The sequence below is a fragment of the Tachypleus tridentatus genome, chromosome 13, assembly GCF_004210375.1.
Source record: "Tachypleus tridentatus isolate NWPU-2018 chromosome 13, ASM421037v1, whole genome shotgun sequence".
Lineage (NCBI taxonomy): Eukaryota > Metazoa > Arthropoda > Merostomata > Xiphosura > Limulidae > Tachypleus > Tachypleus tridentatus.
Window position 1 is genome coordinate 55,834,320 of NC_134837.1, and position 27,726 is coordinate 55,862,045.

Sequence of the window (27,726 nt, forward strand, 5' to 3'; positions counted from 1 at the left end):
TGGGCACAGCAGATAGCCCGATGTGGCTTTGCTATAAGAAAAACACACGTTTCAAGTCTTTGGCCCGGCATGGCCAAGTGTGTTAAGGCGTGCGACTCGTAATCTGAGGGTCGCAGGTTCGCATCCCCTTCGCGCCAAACATGCTCGCCCTTTCAGCTGTGGGGGCGTTATTATGTGACGGTCAATCCCACTATTCGTTGGTAAAAGAGTAGCCCAAGAGTTGGCGGTGGGTGATGATGACTACTTGCCTTCCCTCTAGTCTTACACTGCTTACTTAGGGACGGCTAGCACAGATAGCTCTCGTGTAGCTTTGTGCGAAATTCAAAAACAAACAAACAACAAATGATCCCTTTCAAGGCCATATCCATGTGTATGATGCATTAGTATACTAACTTTCACTATGTAAAGTAATAAGTTTACCTGCTAGCAGTAAATTACTTATTCTTATACTTGTAACATTAATAAACAATTGCAAAAAGTCCTGGAGAGGCATTTTTCAAAATAGTTTTGAGGAATCCATCCATTCAAATGGACAGTTGAAGATCCCAAACCTGTTCACAAGTGCATTCAACATTGTAACAGGTTCCAGTTTCCAGCCAATTTAAATATGTGATCATGTGAAAAAGAGCGCATAACAGACGCAAATGATTTTCCTTATATCTTTGGGAAAAGGGGAATTATAGCTCGAAGTACCCTCACAGAGTCAATTTAAGTCTCCTTTAGATGTAGGATTTTCTTGTAAAGAGTTTTTGTAGGAAAGTACAAAACTACAGAAAGAGCTACCTGTGCTTTGCCTACTACAGGTATCGAATCCCGGTTTTTCGCATTGTAAGCCTGCAGACATACCGCTGTGCCAGTGGAGAGATGGTGAATGACATAATGAGTTTAAAAGTTTATAAGGGTTATTTTCTCACATTTCCAAAACTCCAAAAATATACTGTATTTTGAAGGCACTTCGCAACAAAAAGGGCAGGGCTCAAATCATCCTGTATATATTTTCTAGGCCTGGCATGACCAGGTGGTTAAGGTACTCGACTCGTAATCTGAGAATCGCAGGTTCGAATCTTCGTCACACCAAACGTGCTCCCCCTTTCAGCCGTGGGGGCGTTATAATGTGACGGTCAATCTCTCTATTTGTTGGTAAAAGAGTAGCTCAAGAGTTTGCGGTAGGTGGTGATGATTAGCTGCCTTCCCTCTAGCCTTACACTGCTAAATTAGGGACAACTAGAGCAAATAGCCCTCGTGTAACTTTGCGCGAAATTCAAAACAAATAAAAACATTTCCTAATTCATACATTTTTCTCTCTCTTTTGAGACTGGAGCTGCAACTCCAACAGCCCACACCCTAAATATGGACCTGAATCTGCGGAGATATTAGTGTAACGTATATATTGTACTAGAATGTCATTGATGGAGGTGCTATTCATTGACAGAATAGGTGGTATCTCGAGGTTACGCAAGCCTTTTCCTTTAGATGAGAATGCTCAGTCACAATGAATAAATGCGATGTTTTCTGTTAAGTAAGACACCACTTTAGCTGTAATTACTACTACATGGTTTCTCATATAAATTCATTCGTTGTTGTAGAAACAACTTGAAGGAAGAAAGCTAATTCATAAATTCACGAGTTCATTGACAAGGCGACCATCCGGTGTCCGGAAAACACGTATGCACACTGTGTTTATGTTTTGTTTTAATAACGATTATTTTTGGTTTTTATTATACAATGTGTCTAGTCTGTTTATTTATTTGCTTAAATTCAATCGATTTAGTCAAGTTCATTAACCTTGGTCCCCATATCCCATTCCTACTTTGGGACATTTTATATTTATTTAGCAGAAGACATAATCCATGAAAAACAAATCTACTATATCAGTTATGGAACAGTCAGCATTTGAAGCCAGTACCTTCAGGATGCTAATGGAGTAGATGTCACATGATATCAAACTAGGTGGTAGCCAAACACGTTATTATGTTGGAGTTTCTAATATTTTGGCCAGTAAGTTTACAAGTTTAAATCACATATCTTTATTCCAAAGTGAAACTGTAGGTGTACTAATATCTGCATAGATTTTGGTGTTAAAGAAATGTTTCAGTATTTCATAAAGAATAATCTCAATTATAAAAAGTATCTTTAAAACAACCTGAAGAATAACACCTCTGGATTAGTAGATGATCATTAAGGCCTTTGAAAGAGCCAAATTATACAAAGGATCACAGAAAGTTAAAAATGTAATAATATGTTTTAATGGCTTATTTAAACAAAATACAGTGGGGTGAAATTTGGACCACATATTTTATTTATGTTGCTACTTGTTCTTGTTGGAATGAAAAGGGAGGGAAAAAGTTTGTCGGAGTTCTTTTTTGTTTATCTTAGCCATTTTAACGTTGCATCTTTACTATCTACACATTTTTATGTAGGTTCGACTTTTTTATATATTATATGATTGTGAATCTGCTAAATATTTATGTAACTCAGCTGTCTATCCAGTTGGTCCCTTTATTCTAAGTTGGCTATATTTTTAACCTAAAGTGTTTAATTAGATTTATTTGTGCAAAAATCACAGTTGGCAAGAGAGAAGTATGTAAATATCTAGGATACTATGTCAAAATTAATATGCAAGGGAAAATATTCAATTTTAAAAACCTTGATAAAGCTAGGAATATTTTGCAAATTGATAAGAAACTTGTAAATATCACATTTCGAAGGTATAGCATATTATGTTTATTTTATTTCATCCAACCTGAAGAGTACTGGATTGAGTGAAAGGTGTTGTAAAAAATGGATATGGCAGATATATTACTGGTGGAATGCTATTATATGTAGTCGTCCATTTCTTCAAAATTCTTATGGTACTAGACAAAGAATGTTGTATTTAAAAATACAGTAAACTTAAGAGTAATTTGTTTGTTTCAACGCAAAGCCATACATTAGACTATCTGCGCTCTTTCCAAAGTTGTAAGGTTGTAAATATCCACTGATTTATCAGGGGTGTATGCATTTTCATTTAGCAAAGCCATCTCGGGCTATCTGCTGAGTCTACCGAGAGGAATTGAACCCCTGATTTTAGCGTTGTAAACCAATAGACTTACCGCTCTACTAGCAGGGAATGTTTATCAGGGGAAACCAATAACAAAGAAATGTATTTACAGAATTATAAGATTTCAAAATATAAAAGTTAATTTAGGACCTCCAGAATAATCATTTAACAAAAAAATTAATGTTTATTATATAGGGTCTCTTTCGCTTTTAAAGTGCATCAGTTACTTGTGTCTTAGAAGTTTATATGCTTAGAAGTAAATCTGATGAACAAACGGCTGCTTCGATTAACTTGCACATTTAAAGTTTCCCTATCACATTACCAAAATGGTACACAATTTTTGTAATGTATTTTATAATATCTAATTTTTACTACAACAGAAAATATAATTTGTGGTATTTATTTTAGAGTCTGGTGTTCCAATTTATATAAAAAAGTATTGAATAATTAGTAAAAGAGTCAAAACCGCGGTTGTTTAGTGACACGCAAACTCTGACGTCATTGAAAGAAGCGAAGAATCAAATCAAAACGGAGCGACATGTTTTGTGCCGTGCACATGGATTGTCGTCGACAGATTACAAGTAACAGCTTTTAAAGATAAATAACTGTTCTAGGAATCTAGATGATTTGCCTGATAGATTTAAACACTAAAGTGTACGAAATAACTGTTGTACACTGGTGAGGAAACGAGACAATCTGTTGCTAAGTGTAACCTGCGCCTTCTAGTGGCTATTCACATCAGATAGAATTTACAGTTTTCGTAACATTTATTTTGTTATACTTTTCTTAATTGGATTAAAGAATAAGACACCTTCTCAAGAAATAGTACGATTTTTAAAGGGTCTTTAGGTGAATTGTATCGTGCTGTTTTGCGAAATGCATCGTAATTGAAACGTTCTGGAAAATATTGAATTTTAAAGTTATGTTTTGATTAAGAATATATCTAAGGGCCTAATTTTCAATTTAAATCGGGTCATTCCGTTTGATGTTTTTAAACTAAATTTTAAGGATAAAGTTTCAATAGATAAAGATCAGTAGTTGGGTCCTGTGTAATAATAATATGGCATTCTACAATATACAGCATGAATATATGCAGATACCTCCTGTAACACGTACCTATACAACGGCATGTGTTTTAACTACATTAGTAGTGGTAGGTTTCAAGTATTGTATTATTTGCTAATTTAATTGTTGTTTTACCTAAATTAACTTAACCACTCAACTGTTTTTCCAGTATTTTAGCTTCTAAGCCTAGTGAGTGTTTAAGGCATGATTTACTTTTTAGCTGTAGTGTAATGCAAAATAATAGCTATTTATCAATAAAGTTAAAAATTTTGCATTGTCATAATAAAATATTTTTACACAAAATATTGTTCAAAGCACTTCCTCAAAAGAAAGAGTCACAGGGGAAGGGTGACTCAAAGTATCTTTCCTATTCAGAGTAAAATGTTTGGTGTTTTCTACACCAAAGGCTGTATGGTGTAATGTTTCTTCCTTTCATTGAAATTCTAAATTAAAAGACATAAGTTTATGCATTACTGTTTGTTATATGCAAAAATTCTAGAAAACATCTGGTTTAGTTTAGGTGTAACTTAAACAGTGTAGTTCATTAATAGATTTCTGAAAATCGAAGTGGGCAGTTATGACTGATACTTCAAATAGACTAATTTCTACAAATATAAGTTTATTTATTTTGGGTAGTTTAAGTTGTACATTGGTTTACTTTTTGAGGATTTTGTTAGTCTAACAGTTAGATCCTGGACAGGATTTTTACCTTGGTCATCTTAGCATTTTCATTTATTACTGGGTCTGATGGTCTACATGAAATTGAGTGGGTGATACTTTTATACAAATTAGGGTTTTATGCTTGCCCTGATATGATGTGGTAGCATATAAATTTTAGATATTATTATTTGAAAATATAGCCGTTTTAACTACAACTTTGTCTTTTCAAGTTTTGTCATGTTGTAAATATATCACTCTATTAGTTTCATAATAATATTGAATCTATTACAAAATCAAAAAAGACATTTTGTAATATATATTTTATTACTATGTGAGTAAGGAAGAAATGGATCTGTAGTGTGATAAAACATGTAAAAAGACAAAATATGGTTAAAACTGCTTAATTTTTTCAGATATTAAACACAGGATTCCCACTATATCACAAGAGGGGAGGGTATGAATCACTAATTAAAATATGTGAAAATATATTTAATTTCAAGCAGGCTGATGGATGCAGAAGCAAAGAAAAATCTCAAGGTTATAATGGTAAGACATGTAGGGCATATTACTAAACTAGAATTTTGTGTTCTGTGTACACTTTTGAAATAGAACTATTAGTATTTGTAGAGTTGTAAAGACATTCTAATACAACTTAATTTTCTAAACATTTGTTAGGGATAACAAGAAGGTATCTGACATGTCCAGGCTATTCCATCTTATACTACCATTTTCTTCCAAATACATATAGAAATCCCTTTTCTTGTGTCCAACTGTGATCTCTAAAATAAAATATTCATCCAATCTCCTCTTAATGCTCTTTCATACCATGCTTGAAGACAATCTATTCCTTATGCTGGTCACTATTAGAAAAGTGACACCACCTTAACCCACCTATGATGTTTTGGGGAGTTCTTGGTTGAACTAGATGTTGAAATCAGTTACTTAACTGAATTCAAGGCTAAAATGAAAGTGTTGTTATTGGGGATACATGTAGAACAACAGATGAGCTGGTTCAAAAATGTGGTATACTTTTCACAGTAAAGAAGAATTATATACTATAGGTGAGCACCACATAAACATTTTGGATGTTTGTAGAAGCTGTTAATGTAGAATTTGATAATGATAGTTTAAGTTAAACCTGCATAATGGTGATGGAGCTTAGAAATTTGATAATGATAGTTTAAGTTAAACCTGCATAATGGTGATGGAGCTTAGAAATTTGATAATGATAGTTTAAGTTAAACCTGCATAATGGTGATGGAGCTTAGAAATTTGATAATGATAGTTTAAGTTAAACCTGCATAATGGTGATGGAGCTTAGAAATTTGATAATGATAGTTTAAGTTAAACCTGCATAATGGTGATGGAGCTTAGAAATTTGAGAATGATAAAAAAAAAAGTAGATAGGATACGAAGGAGTTAGAAAATACAGAATTTTAATCATAATAATTATTTTATAAACAAATCCAAGTTTAAAGATAACCATAATAAATTTGAGAACAGAAGCTTAGCAGTAGAAACAAAATAAGTGGTTTTAGCTCTCTGGTTGAAATGGAATTCTATGAAATAATGGGGATTACTGAAGAATATTTATAATAGGAATTATTTTGGAATTCCAGGTTATATGTTATTTAAGAGGAGATTTATGGCTGTTTATATAAGGGATGAATTACAGTATGCTATGTTTCAAAATGTAAATGGTAGTCAAACATTTGAATCTGTATGGTTTAAAGTCAGTGGTTTCAAAGGTAGAAACTTTTTAATTTGCAAATGCTATGAGAAGAACTGAGCAGTTTGTTAATTGATTAATTTTGTGTTCATTAATTAACTTTATTCAAATAATTGATTATATTCTCACATAAGACATGGATATTTTTGTGAGCTATCATACTAATTAATGAAGCTGAACAACCTTGAATTAATCATAAACAGTAACAGTTGGAAACACTACTTTTGATATGTTAACTATTTTCATAAAAGTAACCATTTTAGTTGTGATTTCAATTGAGTTAATTGCTAATCTTTAGTTATAGGCCACCTGATTAGCCAAATAAGGTCAATGAGAAATTTACTGTGAAATGGGGGCTTATATTAACGACAGTATTGATGCAGTAATTATGGGAGTCTTTAGTTTTAACCACATAATGCATGGAATCAGCTGGTGAGGGACAGATGTTTTTTGATATTAAATGGCTAGAAAGCCATCTGTGAGGATGAGGACACCATTATAAATTTGTTTTCAGCTGCTAATGAGGATTATAATAAGGTTTCAAAAGATTAAGTAGAATTACCATATTTACAAATTGCAAAATTGGGACACAATCATATTTTCAGAATGTATAACTGCAACTATGACCCTCCCCTCATTTAGAGAAACTTGTAAACAGTTGAGGAGTTGCATACCAGTCCTTTCCCAGGACCTGTAAAAGCTCTTGGTATCTTTGGCTATATATACCTCCTCTAAAAAGTGGATTTTTTCAAGCAGCTTCTTGTTTGGTGGAAGTTTCATAAGTTCTAATAAACTGTTATTTGTGTTTATACTTCAGTTACTTTAAATAAATGCTTCATGACTGAAAATAGACAGTACCTTCCATTTGCATTTGACAGTCTATTTTATTTTGATGAACACTAAATCATGTGTTCAGTGATGTATAGTAATATTATATCATCTGCTGCAGCCTATCAAATGGCCATCCATAAAGGAAGCAGTAAAGGCTATGATGAGTCATATAAGCTTTTTCTTAATTTCCATATTCAGTTCAAAAAGGTTTGTATCTTTTGATATATGATTGCCAGAAGCTCAGAACTGAGTAGAAATGCAAATCAGTTACAGATTCCTGAAAAAAATTAAAACCAGGTATTTGTGTATCCTGAAAAGATGTATCAGGACACCAGTACAATATTTCAAAACCTAAAGTAGGAGTATATTTGGGGAAGAGTGACAGTGGAATTATTAAGTTTGCTTGCTATATGAAGAAACAAAAATAATCTAATTTCCTAATTTTTTAGCAAGCCAATTTTGATGCCATGAGACAAGATTCCTCATTAGTCATAAGGAGTCCCAAGATAATGTGGAACAGATATTAGAATGTGTTTCAAAATAAGTTGTTTTTAATTAGTTAATAATGTTCCTCAATAAAGGAAAATAGGAAAATAAAATATTATTGGTTTAAAAGACGTAACAGGGGTCAATATTCTTTAAGAAAACAACATATTTTCCCCATACTCCCAGTTAAGGTTTATGAAATCCTAATTTCTTAATTTTTCACTGTGATTGATTAATTGATAGTACCAAAACAGCATAGCTCAAAAACAAATATTAATAGTCAGTATACAGTTCATTTTTCCTTTTTTTTTTTTGAAGGTTTTGCCTTTTTCTTCATTTCCATAACCAAAAAATTCTTCCAGGATTTTCAAAACCTCATATTTTCTCCAGTACTTTAGGATACTTATTCAAAAGACATAAAGGAGAAAAATCAAGGATAAGCAATGCAAGTTTTTAAAACTTTAATTGACAGATAAATTGTAAGATCTACAAGACTATAGAAAGCTAGAGTTTTGCTTGAACAAGAAATTATCATGTGAGAAACAACTGGGTGATAATGTTAAAACTGACAGCAAGGATTTTTTTCAGTATGTTAAAGGTAAGCAACATTTTAGATAAGGCCCTTAAAGAATGCTGATAGCAGTTTTATAGTTGAAGACTGTGAGATGGCTGAGACTTGAAATATTTTCTGTTTTTCCAAGAGAAAATATTAGTATTATTCTTTACATTGAAAATTCTGTGAGAAATATTGGCAATTAAAAATAGATTAAGCACCAGGGTCAGACAAGGTCTTCCCAAGGACTTTAATGGGGGATAAAATGTAAGATATGTGAGCCTGTTTCTTTCCTTTTTGATACTCAACAGATAATAGACACTGAGCAAGTGTCTGAGGATTGAAGTGTTAATTATGTTATGTTTATTTTTAAATGGTGGTAATAAAAGTTGCCCTGGAAATTATAGACTAGATAGTCTTACTTCTGTTGGGAGAGAAGTTCTAGAGAAGAAATTGTTTAGTGAAATATGCTATCATTAATGAAAATCAACATAGTTTCATCAAAGAGTAGCCTTGTCTTACTAATCATTTCACTCAGGACATTATCTTTTATTTGGATGAAGAACAGGATTTAAATTTAGTATGCAAGATTTTCAAAAATATTTTGAAAGATGCTGCTGCACAAAAATATTAGCTGAGAAAAATAATGTTAGTATGAGTTTAGGAAAGACTAAATGAATTGTAGGATGGTTGTATGGGAGAAAGAAGAAGATTGTTATTAATTGGCCCTTGTTACTAATGGAGTATATCAGGGGTCAGTGTTTGGGATTTGCACATCCATATTTATGTTAATAGTTTAATTAACATAAAGCATAATTAACAAGTAAAGCTTGCTGACGATATTAAACTCTTCAGTATTTCTATCATTGTTTAGGATGTGTAAGTACTATAGAGAATGACTTGAATTAGTTGGTTAGTTGAAAAAATATTTTGCAAGTGACATTTGTAGTAAGTGTGAAGTAACTAATTTTGGTTATTGTAACTCAGATCATGTTTAATATATGTATATATATATAGGAATCTACTATGTATCATGACTGAAGTAAAGAATCTTGGCATGCTGATGGATAAGTCTCTCAAGTCATTGAACCAGTGCTTTGTTGCTAGCAAAAGCTAAGATAATTTTTGGATGTATTCATAGATATATTATTACAAGTTAAAGAGTTAGTTATCTATGCAAATGACTATTTAAGCCTCACTTGTAATACTGTGTGCAGTGTTGATCTTATCTGTAAAATGATTATTGACTTACTGGAATAGGTTCAGTGGGCTATGTGGTAAAATTCCCAAGGTGGAACAATTATCTTACAGAGATGGGATAAGACCTATTAACATGTTTTATTTTGAGAAAAGACATGATGTTATTGAATTTTTCAAAAAATATCCAAAGAATTATGTTTTCCAACCCTAAAAAAAATTTCAAATTTAAATCATATTCTGCCATGCTTATTTATTTCAAAACTCATTTCCTGAAATTTCAAGCAATCCCTCATACAATAGCCCTTCCAAACTGGAATCATTATGGTAGCTTTTCTGTGAAGCCTTTCTAACAATTCAACATTGTTTCTTTGATAAGATGGTCAAATTTGAATAAAGTATTTTAGATTAGATTGAACAAGCACCTTCCAGAATGTATTTGAAGACATACATTGCTCACGAAGCTTGAGTGACTTTGTAATAGTTATTGCTGAAATTTGTTTTATCATCAGGTTAACACGAGTTTCTTTTGTGAGGATATGCATGTGATTAACACTGTAAAACCAGTTTGCGTAATCTTGCTTTCATTAAGCTTAAAAGGCATTTGTCAAGTGTTAACCCAGCTCACCAGATTGAAATGCTCTTTAATTTAATAGTAAATTTAATTGGTTTACTGGTTATTACATTATTGGTGTCATTTCCAAATTAAATGTAATATCTGTCATGACTTGATGTCCAATTTAGTTGTGAAAATAACAGACTAAACAATGTTGTACAACTATAAAACATATTTATTTACATCCTTCATGTCAAATAAGATGAATTATTTTTAGTTACTCGAATGTTAACTTGCACAAAATACGTTTTTTATGCTTTACTTACTGCATTCCCAAAACTTCAAACATTTATTCAATATAACAGTAAGACTTGGAAAAAAACAAAAACAATTATAGCTGAGTTTCTATTCAGGCATTATCAAACATTTTATCATAGAAGCTAAAACTTTGGCTGTCATTCTTTAACAAATGCTCACATCACTGAAAATGACAGTGTCACAGTTTACTGAACATTCAAAGATGTGTTTGAATCATACTATCCTAAACTAAATTTGAATGATTATTAGCAGATATCAACACATGTTGATCTGAAGAATGTTTCAATGGGCATTAGGAAAAACCAATTAGTAGACTTGTATGGTGTCAAATAAGTTGAATTTTAATGAAATTGTATCTGATTTAGCAACTAAAAGATTGGACTGGTTAAGAAATATGGTTATGGGTGGGGCATACTTTATCCAAATGAGTGAGGAAATAGCAGGAAAACCATGTATAGGGAAAAGATATGTTTTAGGTGCTTGATTTTTAATAACATCATTTAAAAATGCAAGTAAATATTTACATCTGATGTTTATGTGTTGATTTATATTTTCACTTTGGCAAATAAATATTGAGAAGTATTTTGATGTGATGTAGGTTATTTTTGTCATAACATGGTTAATAGAAGTACATTGAATAATTTTAATATGTATTAACCAAATTAGTCATGCCTTTATAAACTTCTATGTTAGTTGACTTTATGGGTGAAACTTGTATAGATGTAGACACTTGCATATATTTCCTTGCAGGTGGTCCCCCGCTGGTACAGCGGTAAGTCTATGGTTTTACAATGCTAAAACCAAGGGTTTAATTCCCCTCAGTGGACTCAGCAGATAGCTTGATGTGGCTTTGCTGTAAGAGAAACACACACCTAACATGTGATAAAAACATTTTCTAGACACATTTTGCACATTTTTATTAAATGTTTAGGTCTTTGTAGCTCATAAAAGCTAAAATTCAATTGGATAACTTTTCAGTATATATAGGAATGGATCTGCTGTTTATTGAATACATGTAAGGAAACTATAATTTATTGGTTATACATGTAACAGGTAATGATGTGTTTTAATTCATTTATAATGCTATCTGTATGATATATTGTTCCAAAGCTACCATTATCGTCATGATAAATAAATCTATATTATATTTTTGTGTTATTTTCAGGTGTTATGTATTGCATTGTGGTAAGTCACCAACCATCATTAAGTTTTAAATGAAGCTGACCAGATATAAACAAAAGTAAAGCCAGTTACCATAGCTTTGAAAAGTATGCAGATTACAATGATTACAATAATTCAAAAACAGAATCAAAACCAAGCTTTGATCATCCAGTGTGAACTGTCAGTGTTCATGCCACAGTCGATCACATAACTCAACAACACTTTCCAGTATTTACTGACATTAAGTATTTCCTCACTGACAAAGCCCTGTCTTGTGCAGACATCTTGACTTCAGTATTTTTTGATAAACTAAAGCATGTTGACAAAACTTTTGAAAATGCTCAACAAAAATTCTATTTATTCAAGAATCTTATTTTATTTGTACCAATTAACATAATTAGATTTTGTTCTGGGGCATCTGAAGAAACAACAGTGGTTTTAGTGAGGGTTGATGAAAATTGAAATGAGTCAAGAATAATATGTCCATACTGAATTTGAATATTTAAAACTGTGCTCTTGAAAGACAAGAACTAGACTGGGAGGCAGAGGAAAACATCAGTATGACTGAAATCTGAACATCTGTGCTGAAAAATTCTAATTTGAGGCAACATTGACAAGAATGTATTGCATCTATTTATTCTATAGTGAACAGTTGATTGAAGTGACTGAAATTAAAGGAGAAACCAATTTAGTCCATTGACCCATTAGTTGAGAAAGATAAATAATCTGATGCACCACCTCGGAACCCTGTTCACTGATTTGGACATAACAAGACACATGACCAAAGTGAAGTCATACATAGATTGGATTGCAAAGCACTGCCAAGTATGCACTTCCAAATATGAAAATATAAAGAAGAAACCTTCTGTTCATCATCATTTGTTAATATGTCAAAACATTGACATGTCTATCAGACCCATTCCTAGATAACACTGGTGAACCACTACCAGAAGTACCAAAATGTAAAAACACAAGAAACAACTGAGGAGGATAGAGAATCACCATAGAAATCAGAACTTCCTAAAGTTAAAAGAAAAAAAACAACCAATTGATGTTCAGTATAATGTTAAACAACAAATAAAGTATCTAATAATTGGGTAGAATGAAGATATGTCTAATACAGAGCAAGAGGTGCCATCAACCACAAAAGAAGACAGATGAGAGTGTAGAAAACCATGGGCAGTATACTGTAAACAACATATAGTAGTAATGCACAGGATTACATTTTTACCACTGAGTGAACACAAGTTTGCTTATGAAGCTCCTTTACTACAGCAGCAATGTTGTCAGACAAGATATATATGCACACTGTGGGAGTGAAGAAGCTGTTGTGCACCAGGACTTCAAAGAATGCTTCAAAACTGTTCTCCCTATTTGCACCACATGCATAAGTGTAGGACAAGAATCTTGTATATTGACCTTATGTTTGTAAGCAGTGGGTAATTCTCTAAGAAGTTCTATAGTCCATATATGATAGATATGAAGTGTGCTTACACATCAAGTATTTCAGTACTGGTTTTGACCATTAACTTTTAAGACATGAAAATTTCAATATACTCAGGTTATTAAATACCTTGTATTAAAAAGTTTTCAGATCTGTATTATATTTTATTTATGGCACTATCTATTTTTTTTTCATGTTCATTCAAATAAAGTTCTAATAACATTCAATTAAATTTTGAATATGACTCATAGGCTGATGTAACAAACTGTGCCATCAAACATGTCAAAATCATTTTCTCTAATATGTATTCAGTTTCATATACTCATAACATATTCTATATCTTAACAGTATGCATAACGTTTTGATAACTTGTAACTATGTGTCATAATGTTAGGACAGTGTCATAAGTTAACTTGTGTATGACTTTATGTTTGTGTTCTACAGTTACTTAGAGAATGCCAGACACTTAAGCTATGGCCTTGTCAAAATGAAACTCTTACATAAGTTATATTTCAGACAAAATGCACAACCTCAACTTCTTTAAACAACTTTGTTAGTGTTCTCTAGTGAGCATGTGTCTAAATAATATTTTTTTCTGATAGTGCTTAGCATTTAGTAGAACCTGATATATTGCATTTATAGCATAAAATATGTATTCGCATTAAAAAATACTCTACCAACCTGCCCTATTTCCTCAGCAGGTAATAAGAATTAATTTTTTACTAAGCCTAATAAAAATCAATAGACAACACTAAAGGTTTGTAGTTACAAGTAACTAAAGAGTCGCATCATAATTTTTACTTGTTAAGGTTGAGTAACTGTTTGAAAAGGCTCTTGTTTTTGTGTTAGAAAGACTATGGAGGATACCATAAAATGTTCTTTTCATTTTATATTTTGGTGTTTTATACATATATTTACTTTTTTATATAAAAGGCTTTTGTGAGTTGAAATTTTATGTCATATAATAATAATGTAGGTGCAATTGCTCCACTTAAACAGCATTATAGACATTCAACTTAATAGCATAATATTTGAGATAGCCAACAAGTCTGTTGCATTAATTAATTAACAGAAGTCTTTATTAACATGTTCTGTTGTAGTAATTTTAAATATCACACAATGATATACAGATTTTCAATTAGTTTTAAGAGTTATTGTATGAAATACATTTAAGCATTCATATTTTTTTCACTAACTTTTATTTATTTTTTATTTAGCAATTGGACATTGTGTCTCCTTTCCAGCTGTATTTTAACCCTGATTTAATAATAAAACATTACCAGGTGAGTGAAGTTTATTTCATATTTTATTAAAAGCTCTAGTTTTGCATTTTATCTTTCTATTAAAGAAACCAGTTACATAAACATAAACACATGCAAATATTACAAACTTGTATAAGAAAAAATTGTTTAGTTGTGTTTAAGAGATACAAGCTTCATATTTATGTCAAAACATCTACTAGAATTTCATTAGGTCAATTAAGGTACATTTTAGCATGCATGCATGCATGGAATAAATGTTCATAAATATGTTAACGTAATTCCCAGGCACCTTCTATGTATATTATGAAATTTCAAACTTATGCAAAATATAACTATCAAAGTAATTTCAGGCAACTTGCCCCCCAGAAAAGTTTATTGCATCTAGGTTATGTCATAAAATGAATCACACTAATATTTTATCCTTATAGTATTTTACAAAAGTTTTAGGATAAAGTCAAAAATTAGATTTCAGGCTACTTTCAAAAAACAGTGGAAGGTAAATGAGATGTGAAACATCAAAATTTTATTAATCTTCATATTTCGTACAACAGAAACTCAGTGGAAGTACTTAAGTTCAGCAAATACTTAATATTTTATGTCCTCCACCTTTTGATTTAATAACTGCAGACAGTCTTTCAGGCATTGTTGCAACATATTTAATCAAAGTGTCATTTGGAATTTTACTCCAAATGTCTCTGACACACTATTTGGAAATAACTTTTGATTTGTAAAGATTTTGACCTATTAAATCTAAGATCTGCTCGGTTGGTTGAGATTGGGATTCTGTGGGGTCCATTGCATAATTTGAATGGTTCCAAAAACTATCGTAATTAAGTAAGGTTGAATGGATGTGTGGAGTCATTATCTTCATGGTAGTAGAATTCTTTACTAATAATATACAAACCACTGGGTATACCATGACAGATCAGTATCTGACGGTACTTGTGCTGGACCATTTATTTCAACTATTTTGCAAACATATCTCATTAACCATGCAGAAAAACACCCCTAAACCACCACACTGCCTTCTCCATGCTTTATGGTAGGTGCTATGCATTTAAGTAAGTATCTTTCATTTTTCTTCTGTCAAATGTACAACCTAGTCTTTGAACCAAATATTTCAGAGTTGGACTCGTTCATCCATAACACCCTTTTCCATTCACCAAAAGTCCAGTTTTGTACTGTTTAGCAAATTTCAGTCTCTTGACAGCACTTGGAGATTGAAGTAAAGGTTTTTGTTAACTGCAGCCTGACCAAATAATCCAATTTCATTTTCTGTTTAGTATATGATTGTTTATCAGTGGCAGTCTTTCTTCTGTCTCAAAGGCTGTGTAAATGAAGGTGCTTAACATCAGTATCATTGAGTTTAGGTGTTCTACTTCTCCCTTTCCTATTTTCAAATTTATTTGTTTTGGTCTCATGATCTATGGTATACTTGATAGTGTTTAGGGAGCATTTTGAGTTTAAGTGGCATCATGTATAGCTTGTATGTGAACTCTCTGCTTTATTGACAATCCTTAATGCTTTTTGGGTCATAGCATGACAACAAATCTTAATATATAGTGTTAAACACTGTTTTTATCAAGGTTTAGTTGTGGAGTGCTATTAAATTGATATCTTTTAGTATATACTGGAACCACATGCTAGCTTCTTTCTATATCGTTAAGACACTGCACGGGGTACCATGACTTATTTTAGCTCCTGTATCTGATTGGTATGTTCATTGAAGCAGACCCCTTGGTTTAAAGAGTGTCTTCAAAGCAAATAGTTATTAAAAATGTAATTCATAAACAAATTATTAGTACTGGTGTAAACAAAAAATTCAGTATGTTGTTTATTGTTTTGCCTAAAAATAGTGAATTTCTGAAACAGCTAGAAAACTTAAAAATATAAAAAATATTAGTTGAAATGACTATAAATTTTATAGTTGTGTATGGTTTTCTTGTGATTTTGTACTCTTTGTTAATTTTTTCTTTTCAGGCATGGAGGTTAGTGACTACATTTCTATTTTTCGGATCATTGGGATTCAATTTTCTCTTCAATATGATTTTTACCTATCGTTATTGCCGCATGCTGGAAGAGGGCTCCTTTCGTGGGCGAACAGCAGATTTCCTCTTCATGTTTTTATTTGGAGGAACAGTTTTAATTGTATCCTCTTTTTTTTTCAAAGAATTGTTTCACTTCATAAAAAAGTGTTAAAACATCAATTTTAAAAGTTTCATGTATACTATCACAAAAATGGGCTGTAATAATTATAATTTTGGTTAAAGAAAGATAGTTGATAATACATTGTTTTTTTACTGTTATAAAACGTTTTCCAAAAGAAACGTTGTAAATTTAAACAGAAAATAAAATGACAGATACATAGATTTTTATGAAGTTTGTTTAAGCCTTAACTCTCAGGTCAGATAATTGCTCTTTTTGTTAACCTTCTTTTCTTGGGACAAGCCTTTACGATTATGTTGGTATATATTTGGAGTCGTCGAAACCCCTACATTCGAATGAATTTCTTTGGACTAATAAATTTTCAGGCTCCATTTTTACCTTGGGTTCTATTAGGATTCTCAGTTTTGCTTGGTAATTCAGTAATGGTGGATGTGATGGGTTAGTTTTTTTTAGTATCTTTTATTTAATTTTGTAAAATAATGAGTGGGTGTGCAAGTAAGCCTTGTAGGATGAAATCATTGCTTTTTGTCCATATGTTATGTTTTAGATTTGTTTGTTCACCTGTTTAGTACAGTAGTTAAATATATGAGAAATACAAAATAAGTAAAACTAGCAATCAAAAACAAAATTGTAAAACAAGTTACAAACATTCAAGAACAAACTGAAATTATGCTCACGGATGAGCAAGAATAGAAGCTGTAATACTAATTGAGTTATTCAAATAAACAGTACAAATATCTTTCTATGAATATTTAAAAAAAAGTTTACTGTATTAGCAAGATCTAAAGTAGGTTTACACTGATTAAGACTGTTGTATCCACTGATGTGATTTATTTAAAAACCTGAATTGATGAAGCACTTAAATTAATTTTCACCTTACACTGTGAAATTGTAAGACAAAATTCCTTCAAAAATGCAACTTCAAAAAACTGAAAAGTCTTGGTTATTGAAAGCCAGACCTTTTATTAATGGGTTTATGAGAAATATCTGGAAAACTAGTGAAGGAGGAGGAAATTAAAAGAGAAGCCTGAAAAATAAATTGCTGAACAGCAACAAAAAGTTTTCTATGTATAAATTCTATTAATATTTTATGTTTTTTCATATTTCTGAGAAAATAATGGTCCTCCACATACAGAAATGCTATTTCCCTCATGCATCTGCCTATGAGATTTGCAAGCCACTAGTCTAACTCCCACCAAAATTCACATGTTGAATGTGAATCGTGCTGGTGCATGATGATGTCATTATACAATAATAGGTTTCCACCAACAGGAGGTGAAATAAGGTTTATATGCACTAACTTGCTCTATGCACTTGTACTCAATATATTTATTCTTTTCTCCAACATTGCATTGAACAGATGTTCAAAATTTATCATCTAATTTCATTTTGACAAGATTTGCATTTGTTAATGAAACTCTTGTTTTCATTTTCTTTGCCTCAATTTTTGTTCATGAAGTCTTAAAGAATGCTGATTTCTATTTGTCCTGTGAAAGTGACAAAATTATTCATCCAAGCTCTTTTTGTGCAGTGACTTCTGGAGGCTCTTTAACTGTTGGAGACATTACAGCTTTTTTTCAACTAGTTGTGGATTACCTCATGCTTACTATGCCTTCTCCTTCCATCCCTTCAACTGACATTCTTTCTCTTCATTTGTGAGTGGTTATTTAGGTGATGATTTTAATTTGTTTAACACCTTACCAACCTAGTAATGTCCTCAACTTTCTAAACTCATTCCATATTTGCTTTTTCAGGTATGTTCTTTTCATTGTTTTTCACCTTTGCCCTTTTAGTATTTCCCATTCTTTACTCTTTTGGGTTTGCAATATATTAAGGTTTATACTGTTTCCCTTTTCAAACAGTTCCCACTTACACTTGCACACTTTGTCTCTCACATGTTTGCAACTCTTTTGTCCTGACTTATAATCATTCTTTTCCTTTTCTAGATTCCCTGCTTTTAATATCTCTTTTACCTGATTGGAAAACAGACCCCTTGCCTTCTGATTCCCTGCTTTTGATTTCTCTTTTTCCAGGTTGGAAAACAGACCCCTTGCCTTCTGTTTCACTCTCTAGTTCCCCATTCTTGTTTCTTCATTATTTTCACTCTACTATCCTATGTTACATTTCCTCACTTCACCTGTTGTAGGGGGTACTTCAGCATATGCTCCAGTGGAGAGGTTCATTCCTTTCTCTTTGTTTGTTGAAATATCTTACCCATGGTAATGAAACTTGTACTAAAAGAGAAGTTGACAGTTATCTGTTCAGGAAATGATATAAAACATGTGATAAATGAATATCTTTGATTTCTGTAAATTATAAGTAGTATAATGTTAAATGTAAGATAGAAGTATAAACAAATCTTGAAAGAGAGAATGTAGTGACAGGGATGTGTGGCAAGAGGGATCAGATTTCCTATTTGATAATTCTGTAACCAACTAAAATTGAAGGCTATAAAAATTGTGGCTTGTCTGAGCAATGACAATTTTATATTGAGTAATTTACATTTAATTTCATGCTTATTGGAGAGGTGGTGAATAAATTACAAAAGAGGAGATACCTAGAGAAAAAATGTCATATTTCTTGCAGTTGGAGAAATTTGAGCATTTATAAAGTACTGCCTAATCAAATCAAGAACATAAAACTTGTATGCTATTAAAGTATGGATTATTAGTTATTATTTTATGCTATACCAATTAGTTTAATTAAATTTTTAATGTCTCTAAAAATTCATGACATGCTCAGTAAATGATGCCTGTTATAAAAGGGTTAATGTATACCTTGTGTACATGTTTTCAGTGAGTTCCCTTTCTTTGTCCTAAAGTTTTCAGTGGTTTATCATGTTTCACTGGAGACCTGTGATGAAGTGGCATGATGTCAGTCCTAAATATTTTCTAACGTGTTTCATCTTTCTCATCTTTTCCCTTTAATTATTGTTCTTTGACCAGTTCAGTCTGCCAGTAGTACCCTTCCTATTTTTGAGTTCCTTGTTCTCCTGCTATCCACTGGCTGGTTCATCACTTCTTGTTAGTGAATATTGTGTTGAATCAGGTGCAGTGGGTACTTATCTCTCTTTGTCAGCTCTTGGTCTCAGCTTACTGGTGATGGACACATTTTTCTTATCCTTTCCCATAGTCTCTCTTTCCACCTCTTTTCATCTTGCTTCTCTCTCCTTTACCCATTTTCTTTTCTCCTCTATAGTGTTAAGTACTTCTACATTTCACAGAAATGTCTGTTTTTTGTTTTTTACTATATTTTGCATATTTTTCATATATTTGCAAAATTGGGTAATCAAGAAATACAAATATTCAAATAATAGTGATATGCATAAAGTAAATATTTTGCAAAAAAAATACAAAACTGTCATTTAAGACTATTTCTGCACTTTTTCCCCAATGTACTTCTATTTCTCTTAGGTGTGGTGCTCCTGCCCAGTCACTAATAGCCTCAGTTGTTGAATATACTACCTGGATCCATTCAGATCAAGGAAACCATTATTCTCATCGTTTGATGGACTAGGTTGTTATTGTTTTTTCTTTTACCAGAATAACAGAAAACTTGATTCTGATAATAAATTCATCAACATGAAGAAATATAGTATTTAGTACTACTGTGCTAATAACAGAAACATTTATCAGTTTTGGAGGAAGGAAAGTTCAAAATATTCCAACTTGGCAAATGTTAATTATAGCAACCTATCTAGATGATTTCCAAAGAAATGTTGAAAATGTGTTAAAACATCCAACTGAAGCTGTTTTAGAAAATTTTTAGCAATCTAACATTTCAGTATTTATTTCAAAAAGGAGTTTGCAAACTGTTAATTATGCCTAGAGACAAAACAAAGTTTGATGAAAGGTTGATAGAAATGGACATGAAGTTATGGCATGTTCAAAGAAGTACCTTGTATTAGGCAGAACATACCACCTGAAACCAACTGTGACAATACTGGACTTTAGCAGTTTCTTCAGTGTGCATCAGGATCCCATCATAAAAAAAAAACTGAGTAAATTGTATCAGTATAACTCACATTCAAAAGCCAATTAACCACTGGCACTTCAATGAAAAATGTAACTACAGAGTTTACAGGTGAGAAAGCAGGACTTTCTTGTCAGGCATTTGGGACATTATATGGAAAAGAGAAATTCACAATTCTCACTTTCACTGTACCAAAATAGAATACCTTGTAAATGGAAGTTATCTAAACAGCAAAATGTACATTGTACAACATATGTTTCAGAGGGAGTACTGGTTTTACTGAAACTTTCAAAGCAATGTTCAAATGGCTAATAGCAGACATTTTAGTGTGAGTAGAACAGAGCTATTTTATGCTTTATCAGATGGTGAAAGCAGCTTTCAATTCTGCTTTGAAATATGATTTATGAAATTCAAACAACTATTTCATTGGATCTCTTAATGAGGTTCTTGTCTTGAACTTATGATGTAGTCTATTGTAGATATTACAAATCACTATTCATTTCTCATGCAAATGGAAAGTCTGTTGCCAGGCATATATTAGAAATATTACAGGATGATTGCATACCATTGGAATCTCTAGTTGCATTGAGTAGTAATGGATTGAGACAATTTTTAGTGAAGTTTCCAAGCTGGTCAGAACTGCTGATTCAGAATGAAATGGTCTTGTTGATGTAAATACACATAAACTATATATAATACACAATGCCTTCAATAAGGGCATAACAGAATATGGTGAAAAAACAGAACAATAGATGTATTTGGATAATTCAAGATCTTGTTTAGAAGAAGGGAGGACTACATAGACATACAAGTACATATTGATCCTTCCAGATGAAGTCTTTATAAATCACTGGCTGAGCATTTGACCAGCCTTAAAATGTATCGTAAGTAGTGGTCAGGTATAAGGGAACATGGGTCACAGTTAGAAAGGAACCTAAAGACAGTGCTAAAAGGTATCAACTTCAAGGGATAAGGGAAGCAGTAAAGCAATCTGATGTTCATGTCAGATTACTTTACTGCTTCCCTTATCCCTTGAAGTTGATATTCTTTAGCACTGTCAGATTGTTCTTTTTGTTGTCAGTTATCCCTCTATTTGAAAATGTTCATAAAGAGTTCTATACTGATCAACCTATGATTCACCTGCTTTAAAGTCACAATCTTGGTTTGCACTGTTCTGAGATGGTTTGTCAAAGATGTTGTTAATGGCTTAGCACTAGAGGACCTGAAAAATCTAAATATTGGCATTAAAAACCAGCAAGGTGATGAAGACAGTCTGTGATGAAACAAGCTGTAACTTTTCAAACTGAAAATAGACACCCAGCTCAAATAGATTTTTGAAATATGGTCATTCTACACTGTAGTTTTAAAGTATTTGATCACTAGGCTTTCTTTTAAAACAAGTTGAGTCAGAGCACTAGCTGTTTGTTTATAGCCAAAAGGTTTGATCAAAGGTCTGCCACAAATGTAGTGTTTTTTATCTATAAACTGATGTTTGAAGAGAATGTCATAATATTACAAATGAGTGGAAAGTCCATGAAACAGAAGATGATTTAGAAAACAAGGAGTAGGTGAACCATTTATGGAGGCAAGTTTTCTTGAAAAAAAATTGACAAGAAGCCAGAAGTACAGATTTTTGCTTCTCCTTGTCATGAAAGCATTAATATTGCCCCATGGGAATATAAACTTAGAAAGAAAAGTGTCTTTTAATACAGTTGTTGACACCAAAGACAGAATTGCTATTGGGAAGAGAAGTGTGAATGCTGCAAGAACTATTAAAGAAATATTGAAGTTTTCAAATCTTAAGAATCTTTAGCTTTTTTAAATTCCATAAATAGGCAAGTGTTAAGATCTCCTAAAATGGTTTATAGCACCGATAACAAAGACTGGTGGAAGAAAATGCTGAAAAAGAGAGGCAGAAAAGAAAAAAGATTGGGCTTGAAAAGAAGAGTTTAGAAACTGAAGAGAAGGAACCTAGAAACAAATGATATTCTCTTCATTAGAGGGAGAAGGAAATTAAAATTTGGATGAAGTTAATTGGTACATTATATTTGCTTTAAAATGGAAATAACAAGCTGAAAAAAAGCAGTCAAAAAACAATGATAGGAAGGGAGCAGGTGTGTTACAGGTTATGATAATCAAAGCAAAAACGAAAACTGTAAAAAAATAAAATACATGAAAGATATAGGAATGTTGAACAACAAAAGGGATAGCAACTGGGGAAGAAGCTGGACAATATAGTCAGTGGTAGTAAATCATCATCTGCAGGAAAGAAAAATGAAAATAAATAAGGTACAGTATGGGCAGCTGGTTAGGGTGCTGTGTTTGTAATCTGAAGGTTATGGGTTTAAATCCCCATTACACCACACGTGATCACCCTTTTAGCTGTGTGGTTATTATAATGTGATGTTCAGACCTACTATTCATTGGTAAAAGAATAGCCCAAGAGTTGGTAGTGGGTGGTGATGACTAGATGCCTTCCCTCTAGTCTTACACTACTAAATGAGGGACATCTAGTGCAGATAGCCCCCATGTAGCTTTGCACAAAATTCAAAACAAGCAAATGAGAATAAATATGGTTATTCATCACCAAGGGATGGAGGAAATGCAGACACTTGTTCATCTTCTACAGGGAAATGATTATTCAATTAATCATCCAATCTCAAGAAAAAAAATCAAACTAGGTATCTTTATTCCAGTTACAAAAATATTAGTTCATAAATATAATAGTAATTGATTTGCTTGTGGCTATTTCAGACAATTTTTACATCATTAACACTCCTACGAAAAGATGTTTCTAGTCCTGATTTCTCCAAGCCCGTTCCCCTGGCTGTGGTTTCGCTAGATAGTAGATAGGGACAGTGGGAATCTCGTTAATCCATTCATTAATGGATTTAAATGGCAATTTCATTTAAATACAAAATTATTAGCCTAATATTAATAACCTTTCAAGTTGCTCTGGGGCCTATTAGGCCCCACTTTTCGTAGGAGTGTTAAGTCATTGTTTAAGATTTACAATATCGCTACCCATTACGTAGTTCAGTATATCAATTCCACAGATGAAATGTTTTTCAGTACCACTGTCATTTTATTTTTATTGTTACATCTTTGTCAATTTAAACATTTTTATACATCTATGCATATTTAAAGATGGTATATACAGCATTTTTTATCTTTTCAAATGAAACATACACTTTATCATATTCAGTCATTGTTTAAGGTGATTATGATATAACTACTCGTTACCTAAGTTTAGAATACCAAGTCTAATAAATACTTTTTCAGTATTACATTCATTGTATTTCTATTGTTAAATTTTTATTTTCATGAATAGATCTAGTTATTATTTAAGATGGTAAAAATAAAAAATGTTAATTGAAATTAAAAGTGAGAGATGGTGATTAAAGAAGGAGACAAACATTTTTTTAAATCTGTTTAAAATGCATAAAGATTTTTCAAACATTTCCTGTATTTTCATCAGCATATGTCACTTGACACACTATTCTTCATTCCATCCATGTTTATCCTCATCATTACAAGAATGTAGTGGGTGTACATCCCATCCCATGTTTTTCCTCTCCAATTTTGGTTGCCAAGAAGATTGTGGACTAGTGTTGAGTGATCAGCCTGTCATTTTGCAACTGATTTCTGATTGGAGATTTTCTTTTCTCTCAGTTTTTTTTTTTTTTTTTTTCATTTGGTCCGTTGGTGACCTGATCACCTTGTTCTCCAGACAGTTTCTACATTTTTTGTATCTTTCAGTTCTATGCTTTTCCATTCAAAACAGCATAGACCCTTTTTACATTATATATTGAAGCTATTTCTCACACTTACATGATATTTGATACACCTGGGTATTTTCTTCAACTTTTGGTTTTGGGGACTCTGACTTCCCTGGAGCTCCTCCTTCCTTTGGGGTATATACAAATTCACTTTCACCATTGGACTTTGGGACCCATTGTTCTTGATAATGAACCTCCCCTCTCTACTTGTGAATTATTTTGGTGGCTAGGCTGTGCCAATACTATATTCAGCATTCCATTACCACACACAGACTGGATTTGCAACTCTTTCCTTATGCTTCCCTCTTCACTTGGGGCATATCTGTGAAAGACAACATGCCTTTTTGTAATTGGACCCAGGACAAGATTTCGTACAATATCAGAATGTTCCCATTTCATACTTCTTATGATAGATCACATGACCATGATCCACTCTACGAGTTTCACGGTTTTTTTTCTTACATAAGTCATCTAAGGAGCACCCAGAATGTTCCCATTTCATACTTCTTATGATGGATCACATGGGTATGATCCACTCTACAAGTTTCACAGTTTTTTTCTTACATAAGTCATCTAAGGAGCACCCACCCTAAAATTCTTTGCTTTCAGGCTTTAGACTTCCCTTTCTGGGCCCATTTGCATAGAATGAATCTGTCTTGTTACTTGTACTGGGAGCAATGAACCTTTTGGTGTACCATCTTTCTTGAGCAAACCATGTACTAATTCATGAAGTGGTATCTCAACACCCAGGCTTTTTATTTGGTTTGCTCTCAGTTGGCTATGCTTTACACAGACATCTTTGCCACCCCTCTCAACTCCAAGATTTTCTATTCTAATCCTCTATTCTTAATCCTTTAGCTCTGGCTGTCAGCAAGGCCTAGTCTCACTTTTTTCTATATGCCTATCTTCCTATTCCACTGCTCCCTTGAATTTTTATTTTGATATGCACACTCCTTGTCATATCTTCTTGGTAGTGACTCTTCGTCCTGTTCAACTTTGGTTTTTTTGCTTCTTTGATTAGCATCCAGACCTCAACTCCTTTTCATAATGATTCCTCTCTATTGCTTCAACCTCACACATCCTTTTTTCATCAAGGAATATCATCCCTCCATCTTCAGGTATGGGATTTGTCTGGTCTTTCACCTATCAATCCAGACCCTCTTATCATACAGTTTTGTTATACCATTCCTGTTGCTCTTCCACTTTGTCTGTCTATAAAAGACAGTGACAGGTCTTTCATCATTGGTTCACCTGCTGCACCTTTTACCTCAACTACCTGACTGTGAACAACTTTTCTGCCTTTTTATTGACTATTGATCATGATTTGTTAGTCTCCACCATTACATGTTCTCCAGCAGCACTATTCTCTTCAATTGCACTCTCCCAATACCTCAGGGGGGTTTCTTCCCCTGTTTTATCTATTGTGTTCTGCTTCTTTCTTCACTGATCTTCTCACCCAACTTTCATGTCTGACTGAGACTTTAATGTGAGCTTGAATGCTCTTGTGTATGCTGTTGGCTTCTTGCTCTTTGTATCACCTTTCTTTCAAGACTTATTCATTCCCCCTCCTTATTGCTTGTGGTTGGCATGGTTTGGATGTCTGTGCTAGTAATGATTCTCGTACCATTACTAGATGTGTCCATAAATTTCTCCAGTTGGTATATTCCTTCATGGATATGAATGCTTGTAGGTTGTTTCACATTTCTTCACATCAGGTTTGTCCCATCTCATTCTCTTGCTTCTAATTTTCTCCAAACCTTGGATGAGATCTTCCAAGTATATATGTAGATTACTCCCTGTATGTTCATCTCTCATTACCTTTGTCACCTGGCTGTTTAATCACCCATAGGACTGCACCTCCCCCCAGATGCCATTTTTCAATTAACCTATTGTATTTGAAATGGGTAAGTATGTTTCTTATTCCTTTTCCATCCTTTCCATCACTTGGAATTTTGTAAGGTGGTTAATATCGCCTCCAAAGTTATGCTTATTTCTCAAAGTCACATCAAGTCAGGGGTAATAGAAAGCATTTGAACTATCCACCTTGGCTCTACCAGTACTTGTTTGCAACATGGGGTATCCACAAAATCACCGAAAGTATCCATATGGTGTACAAATTTACTCAGTTGTTCTTCTAGACTACCAATTCTATTTACTGTTGTGGAAAAAACAGGAACGTGGAAAGTAACTTCCTATTTCACTGGCTTGCACTTGCAAGCTTTTAAGTATTAGGTTTCACACTCATGCATTGCACTGTCTCTAATTAATGCCTTTTCTGAAAGAAAGGAGAAACAAGACTTTTTTCTTTTCAAATTCTCCTCCTCCTTCCTCTTCAGTGTTGGAGGAGAAACCCTTGTCACTTATTAGTTCCTAGGAAAGTGAACCATGGAGAGTCTTAGGGGTCAGCACAGTTTGGTGAACAGTAGTGTGATGGTGATGCTGTCACTGTAGTATAGGTTATGTAACAAATTTACTGTTACACTTTTATTATAAAACCTACAGTTGTTTATGTATAGCTTGTTTTGTTACCTGTGATGTATATTGTTGGTTGTATATTGAAAAAGCCATGCCTATTCTCAGAATTTGTAGAAGGTTCTTGAAAGTAAAAATCAACAATGTACTAGTTGTGTATAAAATACTGATGATTGCCAATACTGTTGCTAAATAAACTTTCAATAAACTTGCGTGCTTTATATAAAGGTAATACATGAAGACAAGAGATTATTATTATTGTTTGTCAGCAACAGTATGCTATAAGCCTCAGAAGTTATTAATCAAAATCTACAGAATTTGTAATAACTATTAGTAATAACCATTATTCTAAAATGTATTATTTTTTTGTTTGTACATTGAAATATATTTGGGTTAAAAAAATTATATGAATTAATCTTGTTGTCAAATACCATATATTTGATACATATTAACATTAAATTAACTAGTAAATTCAAATTGATGGTTATTTGAAATAGTAGCATGATAGCATATGTAACATAATAAACCGGAGACTCATCTGAAATAAATTTTAACACATAACTTACCTCTCACCTAAACAATGTGCCCTTTTCTTGCAGCCAGAGCCTATCAATTACAGTTGAGTTGAACACATACTGTACAGTCCGTGCTCTCACCATACTATACATAATAGCTCACTGACCACTTCTCTGCAGTTGGTTATACATCCCTGTGACACTTCAGGTTCTTTTTCCTTTCTATTCCTTTTATCTTGGATAAAGGGTTTACTTGATACAAGGTCCAGGGGGTGTGTTCCTATAGAGACCCTGCCATCAGGTGCAGATGGGCTTTTCCTTCAGATACTTTTTGAAGGAAGCTCATCTAAGTAAAATTTTGCATCAGCTACTCCACCATTTCAGTGTTGGATTCTGGCATTCTTGTGTGCAGATGTGAGTTATTTTCTCAGAATTTAACATTTTCCTACTTTGAAAATGTATTTCAGCTTAATACCTCCATGTACATTCCAACTCATTCTCCCCACTTCCAGCACACCAT

General features: G+C 32.7%; 1 protein-coding gene across 7 annotated transcripts in view; it reads left to right on the forward strand.

Moving 5' to 3' along the window:
• Positions 1-1,956: 1,956 nt before the first annotated feature.
• Positions 1,957-27,726, forward strand: part of LOC143240580 (derlin-2-like) — a 31,256-nt gene continuing 5,486 nt past the window's right edge. Inside the window, exons 1-7 of one of the 7 annotated variants that reach the window (XR_013021827.1) lie at positions 3,561-3,621; positions 5,179-5,311; positions 14,258-14,323; positions 16,283-16,450; positions 16,711-16,906; positions 18,000-18,123; positions 19,882-19,984. Coding sequence is in view for 2 of the 7 variants with exons in the window: in XM_076483245.1 (XP_076339360.1) it covers positions 4,101-4,193; positions 14,258-14,323; positions 16,283-16,450; positions 16,711-16,906 (523 nt within the window). In the remaining 5 variants the exon portion in view is untranslated. Of the gene's footprint in view, positions 1,999-3,560; positions 3,622-3,738; positions 4,194-5,178; positions 5,312-14,257; positions 14,324-16,282; positions 16,451-16,710; positions 16,907-17,999; positions 18,124-19,881; positions 19,985-27,726 lie in introns of those variants that run through there. The other 6 variants (XR_013021826.1, XR_013021825.1, XR_013021828.1 and 3 more) reach the window with 6 other exon arrangements.